Raw genomic sequence first — 22,765 nt, 5'->3', positions numbered from 1 at the left:
TTTTCCTGTGAGTTACTCTTTTATATTTTCTATCTGATCACTTTTACACATTTGTAACAGTCATAGGATAAGAAGGCACAAGTCGTATCTTTTACAGAAGGAATTCAACTGGATAAGCAGTGAGACGACATGAGAGGAGAGAACTCAGTAGAAAGGTTTAAGAAATGTCTCTCTGATAATTTGGCCTAACTTAGAGGCCATCAAAAAGGCAGCAGTTAGAAAAGAGCTGAACCATAAATGGGTTTAGAGCAAAGTGGCCAAGAATATCTAAGAACTAAAGCCTGGTCTGAGAGGAAACTGTGTTGGCTCATAGCCCGAGGATCAAAAACAAAGCTACTTGTATGACTCTGGTTTAAGTCACAGAGATACTCTTGCTTTCTTTGGCCCCAAATAGTGTAGTCTCTTGTAATCTCATTCTTTTCCTCTTCAGTGGTTTGACTTTTGATGTTAACAGTTTATTGCCACATCTGTAAAATAAGAGGGAGACCCTTAGTTTTACAGTTCTATCATTTTCAAATCAGTGTATTACTCCATTCTATTTTGAATCTAGACTCAGTTTTAGACTTCTGTTTTACTGTGGAAAATTTGCTTTAAAGTAATAATTTAGATTTTTAACTAAATACAAAGAATCTCTGAAGTATTTTAGGATAAAAGTTAAAATGAGATTGTCAAACAGCTTCACCCTAAAAACCATAGCATGAACTGGGTGTGCTTCTAAGGCTACTGGGGCTGGAAAAATGGCTAGGAATGATTAGTGTTTCCTTGAATACAAATGAACTGATACTTGGCATCTATATATCTTCCCAGCGTTTTCCATTATATGAACATGAAATTTTAAAAACCTCAATTAAAAATTATAACATTAAGTGACCAAATCAATCGTTTCTCAAAATGCTGCATTTTACTTCATACCATTACGCTTTCAACATCATCCCCCTGTTGCCTGGATAGTCTGTAAACTAATCTTAATGGTTTCTTAAACAAGCAGAATTAATTATAAAGGAAATCTACCCTTCCCCTAAAGCCACGTGTTACTTCCAAACCAAATATATTTCTTTTCCATACTGTCTGTGTTTGAGTGAGACTAGTTTAAATTGCTATTCTTTCTCATTAGGCAGTTTTTCAGTTTACTTGTTCCCTAAAGTTTTTCCTCAACTTTGTTTTTTTTTCACACTTCTCTAAATCTTGCTCTGCCTACTATAGTTGTTATAAAAGATTAATAATGTCAAGCATTGAAGCTTATATCAATTGTAAAAGAATTGATCCAGTTCTTTTTTGTTTAAATATGTTTTAGGAAGCTTATTCTCACGCTGATATCAGTCATATCTATTTTTAAACATTTATTGAAGTTCATCTGTTATCAGTGAACCGTGTGAATAAAAAAGACATTGTACTGTAGATTAATCTTCTCTTATCTCCATAATTAGTAAGCATGGGACACTTGTGATTATTTAAACAGTATAATAAAGACTACAGTCATCAAAATTAAAATGTTTCTTTTTAAAGAAAGCTAAAGCTTTGCTCTTTAGTCCCAAACAATCTGTTTATTTCCTGATTGCAGAGTCAGGAAATACTTAACTTTTGAAGCAATAACGGTTACTCCTGGGAAGTTTTATAATTGGCTGCATAGTGATAACGTGGACTTTAATAAATACAGTGAAAATACCGCCAGCTTATTTAGAAAGAGAGAACTTCTTAAGTGCAACCGAGAGAGCTAATACTGAGGACTACACCAGTTTGGCAAAATCATTGCTCTTTGTGACCACCTCCAGTTTCCAGCTGGCTTCCTGATCAAAGGTATCTTTCCTTAGTGCTTTTTCACTCTCCAGATTTTCTCCTGTGTTTGTTCAGGCCTTTGAACATCAGTGTGTGGTAGTTGTAGAATTTGTTTAATTTTTAAGTCAGGTAAAATGTAGTTTATAAAATGTTAATGGGTTTTTTGCAGTATGTTAAGTAACTATGATAACTAATTAATGAGAAAGAACAGCATGACATCAAGGAATCTAGAAACAATATATTTTTTTTTTTGTCTAGAGTGAGGAATTGCTTTAATGTCTGAGTCTTGGTACTTGAGTCTAAATTGTGTTAGTGAGGTCACTGAAGGTGTAACAACAAGATACTAGCTAAAGGTGGCACTGTGCTTTTTCTAAATGTCATGAGACCTTTATTTTTGTTGAATTGATTCCTGTATGTTAATGGAAATGAATCATTTTAACAACTTGCACACTACTTGAGGTTTAATCATAAAGGTGATTTTTCCCTCTCTTGATTTTACATTATCTTGCCTTTATATTGGCATTAATCCAAAAATTAACTCACAGAATGTGGATCTCGATGAGACCTTATCAACCATCTATCAAGTTCCCCCATTCACTTTGCTCTTGAGGAAGCTCTCTGGCAGAGATGCAACAACTATTCCCAGAGGTCTTGAGCAAAATATTGGGGATAGAATATAAACCTGTCAGTCCCTAGTTTGGTTGAGCCTCTTTCAGTATCATTGTTTTGTGTTAATAGATTAAATGCTGCCACTGAGTAGAAATCTTGCCTTAAACTGGTGTGTGTAAATCGTCATTAGGCTCTGTGGGTTGTAGGCAGATTCTGAGCAGCGGAATTATTTGTAGCTACAATATGTAGCTAGGGTGTGTAGCTTGAGGTGCTCTATAACATTTAGAGTCATTCTGGAAACATACCGTCACTTCCTAGTTTGGGTGAATGGTGAGCAGAGTGAGAAGCCACTGCTTTCTATTTTTGGGTGTGACAGATCTCTTGAGTCACCAACGGGAATTTACTAAACTGTCTCAGTCCTGAAGAATTTATATCAGAGTTCTAGGTAGTTTTTCACTCCTATATATATGCCTCTGTTTGCTGTCAGCATTCATTCAAGTTCTTCTGAGCCCAGACCATTTTCCTAGTGGCCACAGGGAGGAATTCTAGTAAGCAACAAAATCACCCCAACTCAGTCTTTCACTTAAGAGCTTATGTATGATGGTACAGGAGAAAGAGATATTGAAAAGATACAACACATATAAGAAGGATTCAAATTCATTCAACAATATTTGTAAATGTATGTATAAATATATGTCAGTTAACACTATGCTACAGGAGAATCCTATGAATCCAAAATATTGTATGTATGTACAAGTACTGGATAGAAATTTTATTTCTTTTGCATTGTTTCTGATGAGTCCCTTAAGTAAATGCTTCAATACAAGATTTTCATGATTCTCTGATCACTCATTTCCCCACTATGGATATTTTACTGTGCTTATATGAGCAGTGTGTCCTTTCTGGTGTGGCCTAAGTGAGTAGTCAGGGGCTATATAATGCTAGTGTTTATACTCTGTGTTTCACATGAGGATAAGCAAAAAAAAAAAAAAAAAAGAAAAAACAGAGCTGTTGTTAGATCAGTTTTGCAGAGTCTCTGCAACCCATGTCATTGAAAGTTGTGGTTAGTCATAACCTGAGAAAAGGTAGTAAAGGTAACTAGAACCAGTTTTGCGTTGTAATATTAGCATCTTAAATTATTAAAGATTAAATTATGTACTCAGTTTAGAATTCAAGATGATAAACTTTGCCTATATAAATTGGATCACTTACAGAATTACATTTATGTGTTGAGTTTTTACCTGTAGTCACAGAGAAGGGTCCTGGGAGACTACAGAAATTCAGCCACAAATCAGTTTTTCATGTAAGAACTCTTGATATGGCAGTAGAGAAATTCAAAAGACTTGACACAATTAAGGTTGAATTGACTTTATGTGCAATCTCAATTGTAGAATGGAACTCTGAGGTTGTATGTAAATCATTTAAATATTTGTAACAAGAAAAATATCTGCAGTAAAATCAGTGCTACAGGCAATATTTCTGATTCTGTACTCTATAGAGACACTTTTGGAGGCATACATACTTGGGTTAAAAATTAGATGAAAAGTATTTAGTGGAAATCAGACAAAAAGATTTAGTTATACTTGGGTTAAAATCAGATTAAAAATATTTAGTAATCAGATGAAGATCAGATGAAAAGTGGAGAGAAAGAAGAGATCATTCTCCTAGGGCTTTGCCCGCTAGAATCGTTTTATTTTTTGCAGGTTTGCAGGGTTGAGTGTCAGCTAGCTCACTCTCCATAGCTTTGGCCCTTGTCAGGTAAGGTAAATCACATACTAAGGCAGTAAGAAAATGACAGAGGGTTGAGGTTGCTAGTCACATGTTAGCACAGATACCTGACTTTGTCCCTGAGACATGGCAAGTGTTCAGGGTGAGTCACTGAAGCTATAGCATGTGGATTTTATCCTTTCATAGGAAATACTTGGTCTAGCAAGCTGAAATTCTTGTTATTTTTAAACTATGAATGTTCTAGCAGTATATTCCAAATAATTACAACAGCCCCTCCTTATCCACAGTTTCAGTCACCTGTGGTCATCTGTGGTCTGAAAATATTAAATGGATGTGGCAATAAACTGTTAACATCTCTGAACACAGAGACCTTATGGGAGGAATGTGCCTTGCATGTTGGAGAAATAGCAAGGAGGCCATTGTGGCTGGAGCTGAGTAGAAGGGAATTTAGTAGGAGATAAACTGTTGGAACCAATTGCCAATCAGGAAATCTTTGAATCCACCTATGATCTGGAACTGCACCCCCTGCCCCATGCACACTCCCCACCCTGCCCCTTTGAGTTCTCCCGCCTTTGTGGATCGAACCGATGTATATCTTACATATATTGATTGATGTCTTATGTCTCCCTAACGTGTAGAAAACCAAGCTATGGCCCAACCACCTTGGGCACATGTTCTCAGAACCTCCTGAGGCTGTGTCATGGTCATGCCCTTAACCTGGGCAAAATAAACTTCTAAACTGATTGAGACCTGTCTCAGATACCTTTTGGTTTATAGAATGTACCACATTTTATTTATCTCTTCACTTGCTGATGGACATTTGGATTGTTTTCAGTTTTGGAACTGTGAACCCAGAAAATCTGAGACAGGTCTCAGTTAATTTAGAAAGTGTATTTTGCCAAGGTTGAGGATGCGTACCCGTGACACAGCCCCAGGAAGTCCTGACGACATGTCCCCAAGGTGGTTAGGGCACAGCTTGGTTTTATACACTTTAGGGAGACATGAGACATCAATCAATATATGTAAGAAGTACCTTGGATCCGTCTGGAAAGGCGGGACAATTTGAAGCAAAGGCAGGAAGACTCAAAGCAGGGAGGGAGTTTTTAGGTCATAGGTAGGTGCTGTGGTTACATTCTTTTGAGTTTCTGATTAACCTCTCCAAAGGAGTCAATCAGATATGCATCTATCTCAGTGAGCAGAGGGGTGACTTTGAATAGATAGGAGGTAGGTTTGCCCTAAGCAATTCTCAGCTTGAGTTTTCCTTAGTGATTTTGGGGGCCTAAGATATTTTCCTTTCACAGGGTATTGGGACAAAAGTGCCTTTGAATATTTGTTTGTAGGCTCTTGTGTGGACATGTTTTCTAGTCTTTTAATTTTTAGGAGTGGAATGCCTAGGTAATGAAGTAGGTCTATATTTAACTCCTAAGAAACTGCCAAACCATCCTCTAGAGTGGTGTGTCATTTTATGTCTGTGTACAATGTATGAGAGTTCCAGTTGCTCCCACGTCCTTGCTGGCAGTCTTCTTTTTATTGTAGCCATTCTAAGAGGTATATAGTGGTATCTTATTGTGGTTTTAATTTGCATTTTCTCTGATAGTTAATGCTGATGAGGGATGTCTAGGTTTTAATCTCCTCATCAAGAAAGGTTATTTTATCCTCATGGTTGGAACTTTGGTTCCTTTCAGCTGAGGCACAGATAACTTTTAAACACAATCAAAAGACATATTATGACATAATAGGTTGGCAGTGGCTTATATAGTTTCATGGTTTTGTTTCTGGGAGACTCATTTAAAGTGGGAAAATCTAATCCTGCTATTCAATTTCAGTTAATTTTCATTACATTTTAATTTTATCTTGAAGTCATTTATGTCAAATAGTATAAGTGTATGCTGTGTCTTGTGTGGTGTCTATTACTTTGTATATTATTTAGGATGAAAATACATTCCATGTGGTAATAATCGGGCTAGGTAAATGTAAATTGTCTCAAAACTTTCAACTAGAATCAGGGTTTTAATTTTTTCCCCCAGGTTCCTGATGTTATTAGCAGCATAAGGCAGTTATCTAAAGCGGCCATGAAAGAGGATGCCAAACCCAGCAAAGATAATGAGGACGCCTTTTACAACTCTCAGAAGTTCGAAGTCTTGTACTGTGGAAAGGTGACCGTGACCCACAAGAAGGCCCCCTCAAGCCTCATCGATGACTGCATGGAGAAGTTCAGCCTGCACGAACAGCAGCGCCTGAAGATCCAAGGCGAGCAGCGCAGTCCGGACCCAGGAGAGGACCTGGCTGACTTGGAGGTGGTGGTGCCCGGGTCCCCCGGAGACTGCCTGCCGGAGGAGGCTGACGGCACCGACACCCACCTTGGCTTACCTGCCGGGGCCAGCCAGCCTGCCCTGACCAGCTCTCGGGTCTGCTTCCCTGAGCGGATTTTGGAAGATTCTGGCTTTGATGAGCAGCAGGAGTTCCGGTCTCGGTGCAGCAGTGTCACCGGAGTGCAAAGGAGAGTTCACGAGGGCAGCCAGAAATCCCAGCCGCGACGGAGACACGCCAGCGCACCCAGTCACGTCCAGCCCTCGGACTCGGAGAAGAACAGGACCATGCTCTTCCAGGTACGCCTGACCGGACGCTGTCCGCCCTTGCCCCAGAAGGTGCCAGCTGGGCATCCAGTTCCTCCCAGCTCCACCTCTATATAACGAATAATCTACTTTTATTTGTTTTCCCCTTCAAAGCAGATAAGGCAGGTGGAGGAAGAGTGCACAGGAAAGTAGGGAAGGGGCGAGAGGCAGACGTGGAGTGTGGAGTGTAAGAAGTAAGGGAGTAGGGAAGGAAGAGGAGGAGGAAGCAATTCGTAGAGAGTCCTGGACACCTAGTAGAGAGAATAAGAATCTATCACCAGCATTTGCCTTGGGGTGATTCTCAAATAAATGCTTAAAAAAAAAAAATGTAGGCCCGGCGCGGGGGCTCACGCCTATAATTCCGGCACTTTGGGAGGCCAAGGTGCGCGGATTACTTGAGGTCAGGAGTTCCAGACCAGCCTGGCCAACATGGCAAAACCCCGTCTCTATTAAAAAAAATACAAAAATTAGCCGGGCGTGGTGAGGGCGTGCCTGTAATCCCAGCTAATCAGGTGCTGAGGCGGGAGAATTGCTTGAACTGGGGAGTCGGAGGTTGTAGTGAGCTGAGATTGACCCCCTGCACTCGAGCCTGGGCGACAGAGCGAGAGTCCGTTTCAACAACAACAAAAAAATTGTAGACAGTCAATCTTTAAAGATATGAATCTGAGAGAGTGCGATTTGGCAAGGAGAAACATGGGAATTTTTTTCTAGAGAAGAAAAAACTCCAGAGACTTGTATTTGTATTTTGAGTCGAGGACACACCAATTTATGCTGTCACACCAAAAGACGTTAAAGAAGCACTATTGGCCTAAAAATGTACTGAATTGGATACTAAAATAATTTGATGCAAGCTGTAGTATTGGTATAAAAGATCATTCTTCATTCTAAACATTTTTGAATGTTGTACAGGGTATAGAAGGTATCAGGTTCCACTTAAAATAACTTAATTACTAACAATACCCTGTAGAGAGTCTTTAATCCTCAGCTTGTAAGATTTCAGTTTCCTTGGGAGGGAAAAAAAAAAGAGTGACTATCTTTTTTAAACCTATTTTAAAGATTTCCTGAGAAGGAAATTCCGGAGTATTTTGGTAAACAGTACCGGTGTGTAATATCAGAAGTTTGCTTTATCAGAAGTTCATGAGGCTTTTTTTCACAAATGATAATATTTTATTATAGAAAAAGCATCCCAAATGCAGGATTTCATAAACACCGGTAGGTGAACAAGTACAGCTTCAAAAGTAAGTTCAAAGTAAAGAGGCAACACTTACAAACATTTTGCCTTAAGGAGAAAATGTGATGTTCTCTTGCAGAAGTGATCTCACGCAGAACACAAATGTGGCTCCATATCATGAAGGCATCAGATTTGCTTTCTGAGCTCTGTATGCCCATTTCAACAACTGAAAATGATGGCAAGAAGTAGCATTGAATATATTACTACTTGATTAAAAAAAATCACACCCCTGATTTAAAAAAAAAAAAATTAAGAGACAGGGTCTCACTCTGTCATCCAGGGTGGAGTGCAGCAGTGTGATCACAGTTCATTACAGCCTTGACCTCTGGAAGTTCATATTTTGTTCTTTTTTGTTGGTGGTGGTTTTGTTTTTAATGAACTCAAGATATGTCATTAAAGCCTGTCTAGTCTTTGGTGATGTGTTCACTGAATTTCCCCTTTTCTTGGGGCTATCAGATTTGTTTTTTTTTTAGCTAGTCACAGTCCTTGTTGTTAATTTTTCTGAATGGGTTGTTTTCAAAAATTTTAATTCATTAGCCCAATTACAGATATATCCTTTTGCTGACCACTTAGAAGAAAGTATGATTATAACTTATTTTTTAAAATTACTATTTTTAGAAATCATGAAGTGAGGAAAGTTTGCATATTTTTTAAAAAGACAGTTGTTTCTAATCTGAAAAATATTTGTTTGTATCTTATAATAATTGAAGCTAACTTAATTTTCATACTTTTTTGAGGAAAGAAACATTTTTGAGGCAGCTGATATTTGGGGTTAAAAATATTGGTTGGATTAGATGTTTAAGCACATATGAAATACATATATCTGGGATATTGCATTTGAATCTATATTATTAGTTTAATATTTGGTTATAAAGTAAGATGTTAGATCCTTATGAATTGAAATTAATTGGAATGCTTTTATTTTTAAGGTTGGGCGATTTGAGATTAACCTTATCAGTCCAGACACTAAATCAGTTGTGCTAGAAAAGAATTTTAAAGATATCTCCTCTTGTTCTCAGGTATGTATCAAAGTATATCATAGTATGTAAAGAGACCAATTCAATCTTGTTTCAGAATTAACAATAAAATAACTGGGCTTGACCCCCCTTCAAATTTTAATTTTTTTTTGAAATTTAAATTTTTATTCTTAAAGGGAATTTGTCTTAAACTAAGGGCTCCTGGGTTTTTGTCTATGGCAGCACCAAAATCCTGCCCAGGTCCCTTGGTATCTGTCCTAACAGTTTGTCCTCATTTTAGCCAACTCTTTCTCATTGTAATGCCACTTCATCAAATCCCTTCCAGTGATGGAATTTTTGTGGTGGTGAGTTCTTTTGAAAATACCTTCACAGTTAGTTCCTTGGAATGTTGGCCTGTGGGAATAACTGAGTCATGCTCGCTCTTTATACCATAGTAGGTAGTAAAAGGAGAAGGAGGGTTTCAGCTTATTTTAATGTAAATACTAAATTTTGAAAATATTTTTGTATTTTTGTTCTTTTATCTATTTTTAATTCACAAACTGTGTATTTAAATGTTTTTTAAAATAATCAATACAGCCAAATAAGTACAAGATTATATTAGACATTGAAGAGATTACAAGATTAAAAAGAACTTTTGAAGATGTCAGATAGAAGGAGTATCTAAATGTAAATGTAGGGAGGTTAAAAAATGCACCTCTAAGGAGGTTCCTGGAATTGAGAATTCACTTATTTTCTGCCAGGTGACTTAACTTACCTTCAAGGAGTTGGATCTTGCCAAAGTCCTTACTTAGATTTTAATATCACTTCTTTTCTGCCTAGTGACTTACCTTTAAGGAGCTGGATCTTGCCAAGGTCCTTATATTTTAATGTTGAAAAGTCACGCCAGCCTAGCTTGTTTTCTTTATTTACTGTCTTTTTAAAGATAATTTGAAGTTAGCATTGCTATAGGTATGATATTCAGACATTCTTCCCTTTGAAGTTAACAAGACAGTTTTTGTACTTTTATTTATTTATTTATTTATTTTTGGAGACAGGGTCTTCCTGTGTCATCCAGGCTGGATTGCAGTGGTGTGATCATGGCTCATTACAGCCTTGACCTTTCCGGCTCAAGCAATCCTCCCACCTTAGCCTCTCCAGTAGCTGGGACCACAGGCATGTGCCACCATGCCTGGCTACTTGTTATTTTCTTATTTTCTTAAATTTTTTGTAGAGATGAGGTCTCATTATGTTGCCCAGGCTGGTCTTGAACTCCTGGCCTCGAGATCTTCCTGCTTTGGCCTCCCAAAGTGCTGGGATTACAAGCATGAGCCACCATGCTGGCCAGTTTTTGTATGCCTTGTTAATTGTTTGCCTCAGTCTCAGCTAATACAGTTCACTTCTGATATTTTGTTTTAATATACTTTATATTATATGGAGACATAAAATTACATTGTGTAGATAAAAATTTTCTACTCTGATAACTTTGTCAGCAGTTGAAATAAGGAGGAATATATTGTAAATTTCTAAATTCCTACTTAAAGGACACAGAAATTTTAACTGAAAAGTACTTATTAAGCATTCTTGTAATTACCAGTTTACTGGTGGTCCCTGGGAGATCGTAAGTGCTGTGAGGGCAGGTGTCTAAGGCTGTGGTGTCATTCTGTAGGACGTCAGAGTCAGATGTACTAAGACAGAGCTTAACCCTGAGGTGTTCAATACGTGTTGAATGAATGAGCACTTTACACATGGTGGGCCTTATGCCAAATACTAAAGAGAAAGTGATGTCTGAACCGAAGCAGTTCCTATCCCAAAGCACCAAGGGGCATCCTCAAAAGCTGTGCCTCCCACCCCACACTCCTCAAGCCTCCTGGTGAGAAAACTTGCAATGCTCATTGGGCAGCTAAAAGAAAAAAAAATAGAAAGAAAAAAGAACTAGCCAAACGAAAAATTGGAAGTTCGGATACAATTTCTTGTTTCTCCTTTGTATTTTTTTAAAGTCAAGATTTGCATTCTGATATTCTGGTTCAGAAAAAGAAATAGAAGCAGGAGGGAGATTTGCGGAAAGCCCTGCCTTTCATTGAGGTAATTGTCAGGTTAGCCATCTGCTCCTCACTGAGTGGCTGGCCCTGCTCTTATTACATCCTTCCATGGAATTGAACTCATATAATGTGGCTGTTTTCAGGAACAGCCTGATTTTTAATAGTGCACATCTCAAATGCTTCTTTCTTCAAAATCTGTCGGACTGTTTGCCTGGCAAGCATGGGGACTACGGGAATGGTTTTCTTTCCTGGAAACATTGCCATTGCCTCAGGACTCTCTGAGCTAATGAGGTCCTGTGAATTTTTCCCATTTAGTACTAAGCGAGTAAAGGGTATTCTTAAGTCACTAACAAGTTGTACCAAATTGAGGCCAGTGTGGCTGGAGTTGGGGAGGTGAGAAGGGAATGTTATAGGAGATAAAGCCAGAGGAAAGGAGATGAGAATGGAAAGATGAAAATCGACGTTGTGTATCTAAAGGTTCATATGGGGTGCTGGTAGTCACTGTGCAAATTTAATCTGTATGGATGTCATATCCACACAGATTGCTTACTTTCACCTCAAGAATTGCAACCTCTCTCTTCTGTACTGACTTTTTCTTTTTACCAGAATTGATTTCCTTTTTCTATTTCCATTGGATAGATTGAGCTTATTATAACAAAATAGGGGCTACCATTTATCGAACATCCTAGGAATTATATTTCTTAGTTCTAAATCTCAAACATTCCTGACAGTAGATGCTGTTACTACTGTTTTATAACGGGAAATGGATGCTCAGAGATAGTTATGAGCAACCCAGTGCAATATCACATATCTCACAATTAGTTGAATCAAGATTCCAGCACAAATCTGACTTCAAAGCTTGTTTTTCCTTTTCACTTGGATTTAGGTGATTTCAGGACAACTTTAAATTTTTTGCCTACGTGGCTTATCTAAGTACTGTGCTTGCTATTAAGGTGTTGTCTACTTACCAGTATGTATGCATTCAGACTGGATGAAAATCGCAGATGATTCTGATTTTTTTTAATGGGATATAGGGAGGTTATCTAGCCTGGGTCCAGGAAGTACAATGATTTGTCAGTGTGGATAATTGGCACCTGCAATAATTTCTTTAACATATCAGTCTTTTAAGTGTGGCTCCTTGAGTGTCTATAAAGAGACAAACATTCCAATAATTTTATGCATACTTTAGGGAATTCCATGCCAGTTAATTTGAGTATTGTCAGTATTAGTTTTTCTCAAATTCTTAGCCTCAGATAGATAAGAACAGGATTTATGATGAATATCAGACTGCCGTGCTAAGAAGACAGTAAATTGAAAACTCCGTTACTTGCAGACATGGAGTAGCATTTTATTACAAGACACAGTGGATCATACCATCAATGTTTTTCCTCCTGTGGCCTTGAGTCGCAGAATGTTTATCAGAAGCAAAACAGTCTGAGTTGGTCTCACCTTTTATTTTATGTATCAACAGGCCACTGCATGAGTTTGCTATGGCATTATGTCCCGCCTTCATTGCTGTGAAGGAGAAATTTATAGAACTGTGAAAGCAAAGAACTGAGGTTGCTTTCCATATTGTTGATTAAAAGATATATATTCCCATAAATTTTGTATTGCACTTCTTCCCCTCCATCTAGGGTATAAAGCATGTGGATCACTTTGGCTTTATCTGCCGGGAGTCTCCAGAGCCTGGACTTAGCCAGTATATTTGTTACGTATTCCAGTGTGCCAGCGAATCTCTGGTAAGTAGTGTTATTGCTGTCTGCTTGCTCCTGCGGACACATCTGTCGAACAGAAGACTTGTCTGTTAGGAGCCCAAGCCTTGCAAAATGGCTATCTATGGGAAAAGAAGAAGGCATCTAGAAATATGTTTTTCCCCTTCAAAGCAGCACAGCAGTAGAAAAGCAAAAACAAATTGTCATGCTAAAATATATGCCTAGATACTTTCGTGGGTTTAATAAACCCAGTCATGGAAACTTGAGCTTTTTAAAAGGTAGGAAAAGACTAATAATAGGAGAAAAGCTGTTACTTTTTTCATTGTTTATATGAGAAGATAAGGAAGGCCATTGATCTTTTATTTTCTTAACTGCTCTAACATTGCAGAGTAGATAATGCTTATATCAGCAGAATAGAGAGCTATTTTGGTTTTCTTCCTTTATTTTATTAGCCCCTTCTTCATTTTTAAAATATCATATACTTTGTGGTCTTACTTTAACCTTAATTTTCTTCTTTGGCATTTAAAAGTCAATTCTTCTCTTTAACACTACCCCTCTCCTACTCTCAACTAAAGGTAATTGGAGTTCAAGGCATTATGTCCCCCCTTCCTTGCTGTGAAGGAGAGATTCGTAGAACTGTGAAAGCAGAGAACTGATGTTGCTTTCCATATTGCTGATTAAAAGATATATTCCCATAAATTTTGTATTGCAGAGTTCAAGGTAATTGGAGTTCATATGTAAGGCAGGCTTGGACATATATCTGAGTGGCTAAGAAATATGTTGATTTTTTTCCCCTCAAAGTTTTTACTCGTTCTTGCACCTATGCCATCTCCCCATGTCATTTTAACACAACCCTTTAGACATATACATCACCATTCTTAGAAAAGTTTACAGAAAATTATTTTCTTAGACATGTGATCCTCCCACCAGGATTTCTCCCAGGGAAACACATACAACTTCGTCATGTAGAAATCAGTCAGGCAGCATTGTCCTTGTGCTCTTGGTGAATATCACAATTATCCCTGCCCGACTCTCGCCTTCCACGTTCCCAGTGTGGACACTGAGGTTAGGAATAATGAAGAAGTAGGAGTGAATTTGTTCAAAGGCACTTTGTTACCAGCAGCCTCTGGCCTTCATCTTTTTCTCTGAAAGATATAAAACTCCCATCACTAACAGTTTCCTATTCTAGAGAGTTCCATTTGAGTTTTCTTCTCCCTCTAAATAACCATACCTATGCAATATCCACATGTTGATATCCAGGGGCTGTTGCTAAATAGGTTGCATTTAGGACTTGAGATAGAAATTTGAGATTGTCATTGTGTAAATGACAGTGAAAGGCAGGTTGGATAAACACCTGGGGGAAGAAAGAGAAAGAAAGCCACAGAAAACTGATGACCTAACACTAGAAAATGCCAACCAAGTAACAGTTTGGTAGAAAGTGATATCCTAGGATGTTATTTCACACATGCCCCGCTCCCCACCCATCCCCTGCACGCTCACACCTCACTCCTCTGTGTCCCTCCTCTACTCTAGGACTGATCCTTCTATCATGTTCTGGATCCCCCGCTCTGCTACCTTTCTAAAAAACTGTCATATACCCCATATGTTTTATTTTGGAAGCACCATTTACCTAACTTCTCTGCTTACAAATGCTAATGTATCTCTTTCATATTTTATATGCAGTTGTTCATCAAATCCTATTGACTGAAAGATAAGAATGTCTCTTTTCTCCATTTCTCCCCCGTTTCCTCTTTGCTACCCGATTCTAGGCATTCATCTTCTTTACTTGGGCCTTTGTGTTAGTGTCCTAACTAGTCGTCCTGCCACTGGCTTAATCTGCCATCTCTTCATTTTCTACTTTATGCTAGAGTTTCATTTCTCACAAAATTTCCTCCTTGGAACCTGGTGTATGCCTCACTGTTAAGGGACAAAATCTATATTGTGTAGCACACAGTGGGGCTCACTTCATTCTCTAGCCTCATCTGATGTTATTCTGCACTTAGACCGGAATGCTATGCCCTTTCATGACCTTCTTCACACATGCCGTTCGTCTTACAAGCTCTTCTCTGTGTTAGACCATAAAGACTTTGATGGTTGGTATGATACTGCTTTTAGTTTGGCTTGCAACTGAAACCCACACGTGTTGGTTAGTTCATGGGACCTAAGGACTTGAGTGAGAGGCTGCAGCTCTCTGAAGGCCCACTGTGGCTCACAGTAGTGCAGCTGAAACTCAGAGGTCCCCATTCACTGCATGGAGTGAGGAGTGTGCCATGTCAGAGGATGCCAGAACCAGGGCTTGCTGCCTTTCATACTGTCCAGCTGGGAAGGAGGCCATGTCAGCCTCAAGAATCTGCCTGTTAACTAAGCAAGGAGAGTGTGCAATGCTTTAGTTATCTCTTTTTTTTACTGCTTTTAATTTTGGAAGTGAAGCAGGCCTGGCTCTGCCCTACTATAGCCTGAGTACCCTTCCCCTTCTTTTCTACTGCATATTTTTCAGGACCCAGCTTACATATCACATCCTTTCTTGACCCCCTTTTTTGCAGGAATTGCCTCCTTTAGTTGTGCTATTGTTAGTTCTCTTACTATACTTTATTCCTAGGTCTCAAACAGTTCTTGATAATCCCCACACTCACTTATCTGTTGCATAACCACCTACTCTACTAGATTGTGAGTTTCACAGATTTTGGACTATCTCTTTTACGTGTTGTGTCATGGAGGTTCTAGGATAGCAGGTGCCTGGTACTTTTGTATTTTGAGTGATTGAATGACTGCATTACTCTTAACTTCAGGCAATCATTTTCTAGGTGCTGGTTAATCTGTAATCACTGGAGAACTTGCACTAAAAGGAAAATGATGTAAAACTTTGTTACTTCTAATCTTATTTACAGGTTTTGTTTTGTTTTTAGTTTTCATTGTTTTCATTTTGCCCTCATGCATGTAGAATAAGTTTTGGAAACAGGGAATCACAGTAGAAAGTCTGGGAACATGCTGCATTTTTTCCATCTAGCGTGATCTGTGACTAAGGCAACAGACTTGACTGACTGTGAATGCCTTCCTACTACTTGAAGCTGTGTCAGAATCTGAGGTTTGGCCTAATTATTCTTAAGAACAGACCTATGCTAGGATCTTTCAAACCATGTTTAATTTTATCAGTAAGCATCTTAACTGAATAGTGAGGCATCAGAACTGCAAGCCTCAAGAAAAATTAAACGTAAATTTCCTTCATAATAGAGGACAGCTTAAGCAGCTGATACATAGACCAAAACAAAACAGTCAATTAAATATTATCAGTCTAAGCAGTGTTAGGAGTGATGTGGTTTGTGTAACACAATGTATTGCAACACCACGCCTGCTGATTTATCTTCTCTGACTACCAAGAATACACAATTAGCATTTTCTTTTGCGTCTAATCATAGCGTAATAATTGCTGTGAATTTGTAAACAGTGTAGTGTTCTGACAGGCCCTGGAGGGCTATGCTGGAAGTTTAGATGATCAGTTCTTCCTTTTCTCCTCCCTTTGTCTCTCCCAACCTTCTCCCTTCTTTCCTTCTCCTTCTCTTTTCTTTCTTTCTTTCTTAAAATAGTTGTTGGTGGGCAGCTTAATCTTGTTTAACCAACCCTTGAGATTTGTAGAAAATATTATTTCTTCAAAACTGCTTTCTCTAAAATAGGTTTAAAGAGTGTGAAAAAAAGTACAGGTGGACTGCCACTTATAAATGAAGAAAAAGTAAACTCCACAGATGCAGATATGCAAATATGCAATATACAAAATATTTAAGGAAAGTATAACCAAAAGGAAAAAAAAAGAAAAAGACCCAGCTGCCCAAGACCCAGAATTTGTATGGGGTGAATAGTTAATGAAATAAGCATGGTATTTCATTAGAAATGAAATATTAGCATATTGATAGAGGGATGAGATACAAAACCTAGGAAGTTATCTTCCTCTTACATCTGATATTGAGTATATTTGTAAATTTACATCTGTAACAATTAAGGATCAAGCAAAGTGGGAAGATAGCAGGTAAAGAGACAGGTTCAGGTTTCCAATCTGCAAGTTTAAATCATGAGGAAAAGTTGCAGATGTTTCAGAAAAGAGCAGTACTCTGTGAAAGTTTCTCATCTAAGAAAAATGGACATAATTGGCATCATTCAGCCTAGGGAGAAGAAGTACAGGACTTAGCTTCAGACATATGAGCTGTCATGTGAGAATTTACACGTAGTATAAAATGTGATAACGTGATAAATGGGCTTAAAATCTAACAAATATGGAGAACACTTCAATACATGAGTGGTTAATTAGCCATTGAAGTAGACCTGGTTGTTAAGAATTGTTAAAATAGGATTGATGCCAAAGACTTGGAACCAACCTAAATGTCCAACAATGATAGACTGGATTAAGAAAATGTGGCACATATACACCATGGAATACTATGCAGCCATAAAAAATGATGAGTTCATGTCCTTTGTAGGGACATGGATGAAACTGGAAACCATCATTCTCAGCAAACTGTCGCAAGGACAAAAAACCAAATACCACATGTTCTCACTCATAGGTGGGAATTGAACAATGAGAACACATGGACACAGGAAGGGGAACATCACACACCGGGGACTGTTGTGGGGTGGGGGGAGGGGGGAGGGATAGCATTAGGAGATATACCTAATGCTAAATGACGAGTTAATGGGTGCAGCACACCAACATGGCACATGTATACATATGTAACTAACCTGCACATTGTGCACATGTACCCTAAAACTTAAAAGTATAACAATAATAAAATTAAAAAAAAGATTTTTACAATAAGTATATATATACCCCCCCAAAAAAATAGGATTGATGCCATTCTTTATTGGATAATTTAAAAATTTAAATTTTTTTCAGAGAATTAGACTAGATAATCTTTGAAGTCCTTCACATCCTGTGATTCTTAGACTTATTCTCAAATCCTATAAAATATGTAAGTTTGATATATAGTGTAAATGTTTATGAGCATTGTCTGCATTATAGATTTTCCTTCTAATTTCATAAATTGGCCTTTGTCCTATCTTCTGTTTTTTGCTGGAAATTTAATGTGCCCAGTGGTAATGCCAAAAACAGGTACTTTCTTTTTGTTTGTGTATGATTGATTCATCTTTGCCCATTCCTTTGCTTTTAACCTTTTGACATGACCTATAACTTTGTTGCAGTTGTATCTAGACTAAAGTAATTAAGTTATTCATGGTACACTAATTTGAACTTTTAGTTGCACTGATCTCATAATAGAATTTATAGGTCATTTGGGAAAAGTGGTAGATTTTAGAAAATAAAGTATTTATAATTTTAGAAGTCAAATAAGTTTTTAGTAATATTTGTGTACAGGAGAAGTTGGTAGCCACATTTCAGACACCATGACCTCTTGTTTCACCCAGAAATAGGAAAAACATCAAAAGTTCAATATTTCTACTAGATACCTTTTACAAGGCGGTATTATTAAATGATGAATAACTTATATGGAAACCATTTATATTACTAGTAGATTGCTAACCCCTTCAGTGTTTAAAATAAATGAGAAACAAGAAAGTAGAAATAAAGGAACATCTGCACAAATAGCTTTTGAATGCATAACAAGGCAAATGAAATAAAAATGCAAAGGTATTAAACATGTAGTGCTTTTATTTTCAAGAATTAGAAATTATTACTTTTTGCTTATAGTATAAAATAACATATTTTATCAAAAATTACTTTTATTAATGGAATGATAAGAAGTTCATAAGCCTTAAGGTTGCTGATATAGCAAAACATAACTGAATAATGACTGACTGCTTGGTGTTTGATCTCTTCTTTCAGAAACAGTAGAAGAATAGTCTGTTTATTTCAGTTTCCTCATATACTGAAATGTAGAAGTAGATTGCATTCTTTAATAATTTATTCTTAAATCAGGCCGTAGGGGAAGGGGAAAAAGAATATAAAAATGTGCTTACCAAGCATGGTAAATCGTTTTGAATATCAAAGCTAGTTCGGATGAGGCCCTTAGTGCTCAATGGCTCTGTCATGCAGGTTTCATAATTTGATCTAAGTCCTACAGAGTGTAGGAAAATTACACTTTACATTTGTGATTGTTTACAGAAAAGGAGATACAACCTAAAATTGGTTTAACAATGCATGGGGATGAGCTGTTAGTTGGTTTCAAAGAAGCATCCAGGAAATAAAAAGGTTCGATTAAAACTTTTTGACTGGGTCATGGACGAACAAAAAAGAAGTTAACTGGTAGTTTGCAAGCTGCTGGCCTAATGGTGAGACTCAGCTGTTAGATGCCTCTATGTAAGACCTTCTTAGTGTCACAAATCAGAAGTGGAATGACAATATTAATAAATCAGAAGTTACAGGGATAAGCCAGCATTATTCACAGACTTTCCCCACCATTGTTTAAATGGAACTCATTTTTATCCAGAACTTTACTTAACACTTTTTATTTGCTTTTACACTAAAAGTAATCCAGAAGCGTAAAGTAAATAGGATACCTATTAACAAAGTGAATGTTGGACCTATTTTGTTGTTTCGTATAAGTGGCAGACAAAACTTCCAAAAGGATCTTTGTCTGATAAAGCATATAATTAAACAGAAGGATTAACTAATTAAATTCTCTTGATGGCATAGCCCTCAATGCGATTTGAAAATAGCATTAAATTTAAATTAACAGAGCGGTATTATATTACACACATTGAAATAATCTTATTTCATCCAGCTTTCAATTATATGTATGAAACGTCTAACTCCAAGACTTAGTATTTTCTCTTGGCTAGCTCTCTAGTCATTAAATTCTATTATTTTTTGTTTAGTCAGCATCAACAAAGGCTCACATTGCTGTTGAATGTTGAATGTTGCCATGCAAGCCAACTTTTGTAGACCTGAGTTTTGTTTCTTCCTGTAGGTTGATGAGGTAATGCTGACTCTGAAACAGGCCTTCAGTACGGCGGCTGCCCTGCAGAGTGCCAAGACGCAGATTAAACTGTGTGAGGCCTGCCCAATGCACTCTTTGCATAAGCTCTGTGAAAGGATTGAAGGTACAGTTTAACGTGGCCTCGGCAAAAGAGAAGTTTGCTTTGGCATTTGGGAAATGAGAAAGTCCCTGTTGTCATTGAATAGTTCTTTGTTTTGATGTGAAACAAGAACCTAAAGAATCATTTCTCATGTCCACTCAAATGTGAGTGTGCTGTCAATCTGCTAGGTGCTTCACACACACACACACACACACACACACACTCACACTCTCTCTCTCTCATTTCTAAAGGCAGACTCAAGAAGGTATTTGTATTTCCCACAGTTTTTAAGACTCTGCTAAGTATATGGTGGGAACTGACCAAATATTTGTTGAATGAATGAAGAGAGACAAAACCATCACAGAATGTCAAGTGTTTATTTAATATTTCCCCTTTTCTCCTTTACTTGATGATGAGTTCCTTTTCTAAAAATGTAGAACTTTAATGAAGCCTGCTTGGCTTTTGAAGGACATTTGTCAATGACAGAGATAATAGAGGTGATAATATAAAGCAGTTTTTTTTTTTAATATGTTCTGAGAAGGAGTGAAGGGCATGAGAAAGAGATGATCTTGTGACTCAACTTCCTTTTCATTTCATTATCTCTTACTAACAACAACATAAAAAAGCTTGAAAACTACTATACAAGACAAAAAACACAATTTAATAAACACTAGTGAAATGTCTACTCTGGACCAGGCAATGTGCTAGGCACTGGGGGATACAGATATGATTGAGACATGGACTAATCCCAAGAAGCTTACAGTCTAGAGTGGGAGACAGGTATATTAGCAAATAAATGCAATTCATTAGGACAGGTGTTATAATAGATGGGAAGACTGCAAATTATTAATAAACATAGCAGAGATTGATCTAGACACTGTAAATGCAAATCATGATTTCTGTTCAGTAGGCAGCAGAATCATAGGCACAGGGCAGAATCAGTGATGAATAACAGTATTTGTTGAATATTTACACAACTGTATGATCAAACACAGGGTTTTTTGTTGTTGTTGTTTGTTTGTTTTGAGGCACAGCCTTGCTCTGTTGCCCAGGCTGGAGTACAGTGGTGTGATTATGACTCACTGCAGCCTCTACCTACCATCTTCAAGCAATCCTCCTGCCTCAGCCTTCCAAGTAATTGGGACTACAGGTGTGTGCCACCACACCCGGCTAATTTTTTAAAAAATTTTTTGTAGAGACGGGGTCTCACTATGTTGGCCAGCCTGGTATCAAACTCTTGGTCTCAAGCAATCCTCCTGCCTTGGCCTCCCAAAGTGCTGAGATTACAGGCATGAGCCACTGTGCCCAGCCAAAGACTATATCAATGTAATAGGCTTAAACAATTATAATTATAATTTTGCAGAATGTACATTATTTTCAAACACATAAAGCATTTACAAAAGTGGAACATTCTTAGCTGTGTGATAAAGGAAGCATGTAAATCTGTGTGTCAAGGGGTGCCAGTTACTCAGGAGATGGTGTTGGATCAATTAGCCATCCCAAAGGGCAAAGATTGCTTATATTCATCCTGCTTAGTAATACATGCTAGATGGATCAAAGTCCTCAGTGTAAACAAACAAAATATTAAAACCATTAAAAGAAAACAAGAAGAGTATTCTTATTTCTTGAAGAGAGATTTATTAAGACACAGAAATGCAAGAACAATCAGAAGAAGACACTGACATATTTGACTATGAAAATTTAAAGTGTTTAAATAACAGTAACTGTTTGGGAGTTATATGATCAGTAACAAACAAGGAGATAGCAGATTGGAATCCAGAATTTGTAAGAACTTTAACCTATAAGAAAAAGATAAAACCATGCAGTAGGAAATTGTGTAAGTTATATTGAAAAATACTTCTCAGAAAAGGAAATTAAAAGTTCCAAGAATGGAAATGTAAGGATGCTGAACCTTGCTGGATGTCAGAGAAATGAAAATGGAAACAACAATAAGATACTCATCAGATTAACTGTTGGAGAAATTGTATGGTTATGTAATACGTTTGTGTAATACTGATGGGAGTGTAGATTGCTACAGCCATTTTGGGGGGACAGTTAATATAAACTCATTAACCTAACATTGCACATACTCTGTTATCTAGAAATTCCAAGTCTTCATAAGAAAAACTCTTATGTAAGTACAGAAGGTGACATTTAAAATGTTGTGTTACTTGTAAATAATGGAAAATTGGAAATGATCTAAATGTTGATCAATGGCATAATTAGTAGTATATTCACATAATGAAGCAGTTAATAGGAATGAATTTGAACTATGTGTCAACATGGATGCATCTTAAAATTGTATTGTTGAGTGAAAAAATAATTTGCTTAATAACATATACAGCATATATTTGTATATATGGAAAAATACATAGTATAATGCCATAAATTTTTTTTTTCAAAAACTTTGATCTACACTCCGTCACTTTCAGTCTGGCAATTCCTCAACGGTCTAGAGCCAGAAATACCATTTGATCCAGCAATCCCATTACTGGGTATATACCCAAAGGATTATAAATCATTCTGTTCTAAAGACACATGCACATGTATGTTTATTGCAGCATTATCCACACTAGCAAAGACTTGGAACCAACCCAAATGCCCATCAGTGATAGACTGGATAAAGAAAATATAGCACATATACACCATGGAATGCTATGCAGCCATTAAAAAGGATGAGTTTGTGTCCTTTGCAGGGACATGGATGAAGCTGGAAACCATCACTCTCAGCAAACTAACACAGGAATAGAAAACCAAACACTGCATGTTCTCACTTATTAAGTGGGAGTTGAACAATGAGAACACATAGACACAGGGAGGGGAACATCACATGCTCGGGCCTGTCAAGGGGCGGGGGTCTAGGGAAGGGATAGCATTACTAGAAATACCTAATGTAGATGACGGGTTGATGGGAGCAGGAAACCACCATGGCACGTATATACTTGTGCAACAAACCTGCACATTCTGCACATATATCCCAAAACTTAATATATAAAAAAACACAAAACTTTGATCTACTTTTAGATTTACAGAAAAGTTGCAGTTTCCAAATATTCCTTACCCATCTTTTCCCATTGTT

The 22,765-nt window shown here is 37.4% G+C and overlaps 1 protein-coding gene across 3 annotated transcripts in view; it reads left to right on the top strand.

Moving 5' to 3' along the window:
* TBC1D4 (TBC1 domain family member 4) overlaps positions 1 to 22,765 on the top strand; it is a 197,249-nt gene that overhangs the window by 113,800 nt on the left and 60,684 nt on the right. For all 3 annotated transcript variants that reach the window (XM_054446949.2, XM_054446951.2, XM_063650941.1), the window contains exons 2-5: positions 6,141 to 6,722; positions 8,889 to 8,978; positions 12,589 to 12,693; positions 19,578 to 19,710. In XM_054446949.2, coding sequence (XP_054302924.1) covers positions 6,141 to 6,722; positions 8,889 to 8,978; positions 12,589 to 12,693; positions 19,578 to 19,710 — 910 coding nt within the window. The remainder of the gene's footprint in view (positions 1 to 6,140; positions 6,723 to 8,888; positions 8,979 to 12,588; positions 12,694 to 19,577; positions 19,711 to 22,765) is intronic.

The sequence above is a fragment of the Pongo pygmaeus genome, chromosome 14 (assembly GCF_028885625.2).
Source record: "Pongo pygmaeus isolate AG05252 chromosome 14, NHGRI_mPonPyg2-v2.0_pri, whole genome shotgun sequence".
Classification (NCBI taxonomy): domain Eukaryota; kingdom Metazoa; phylum Chordata; class Mammalia; order Primates; family Hominidae; genus Pongo; species Pongo pygmaeus.
This window is presented reverse-complemented; position numbering and strand designations above follow the sequence as displayed.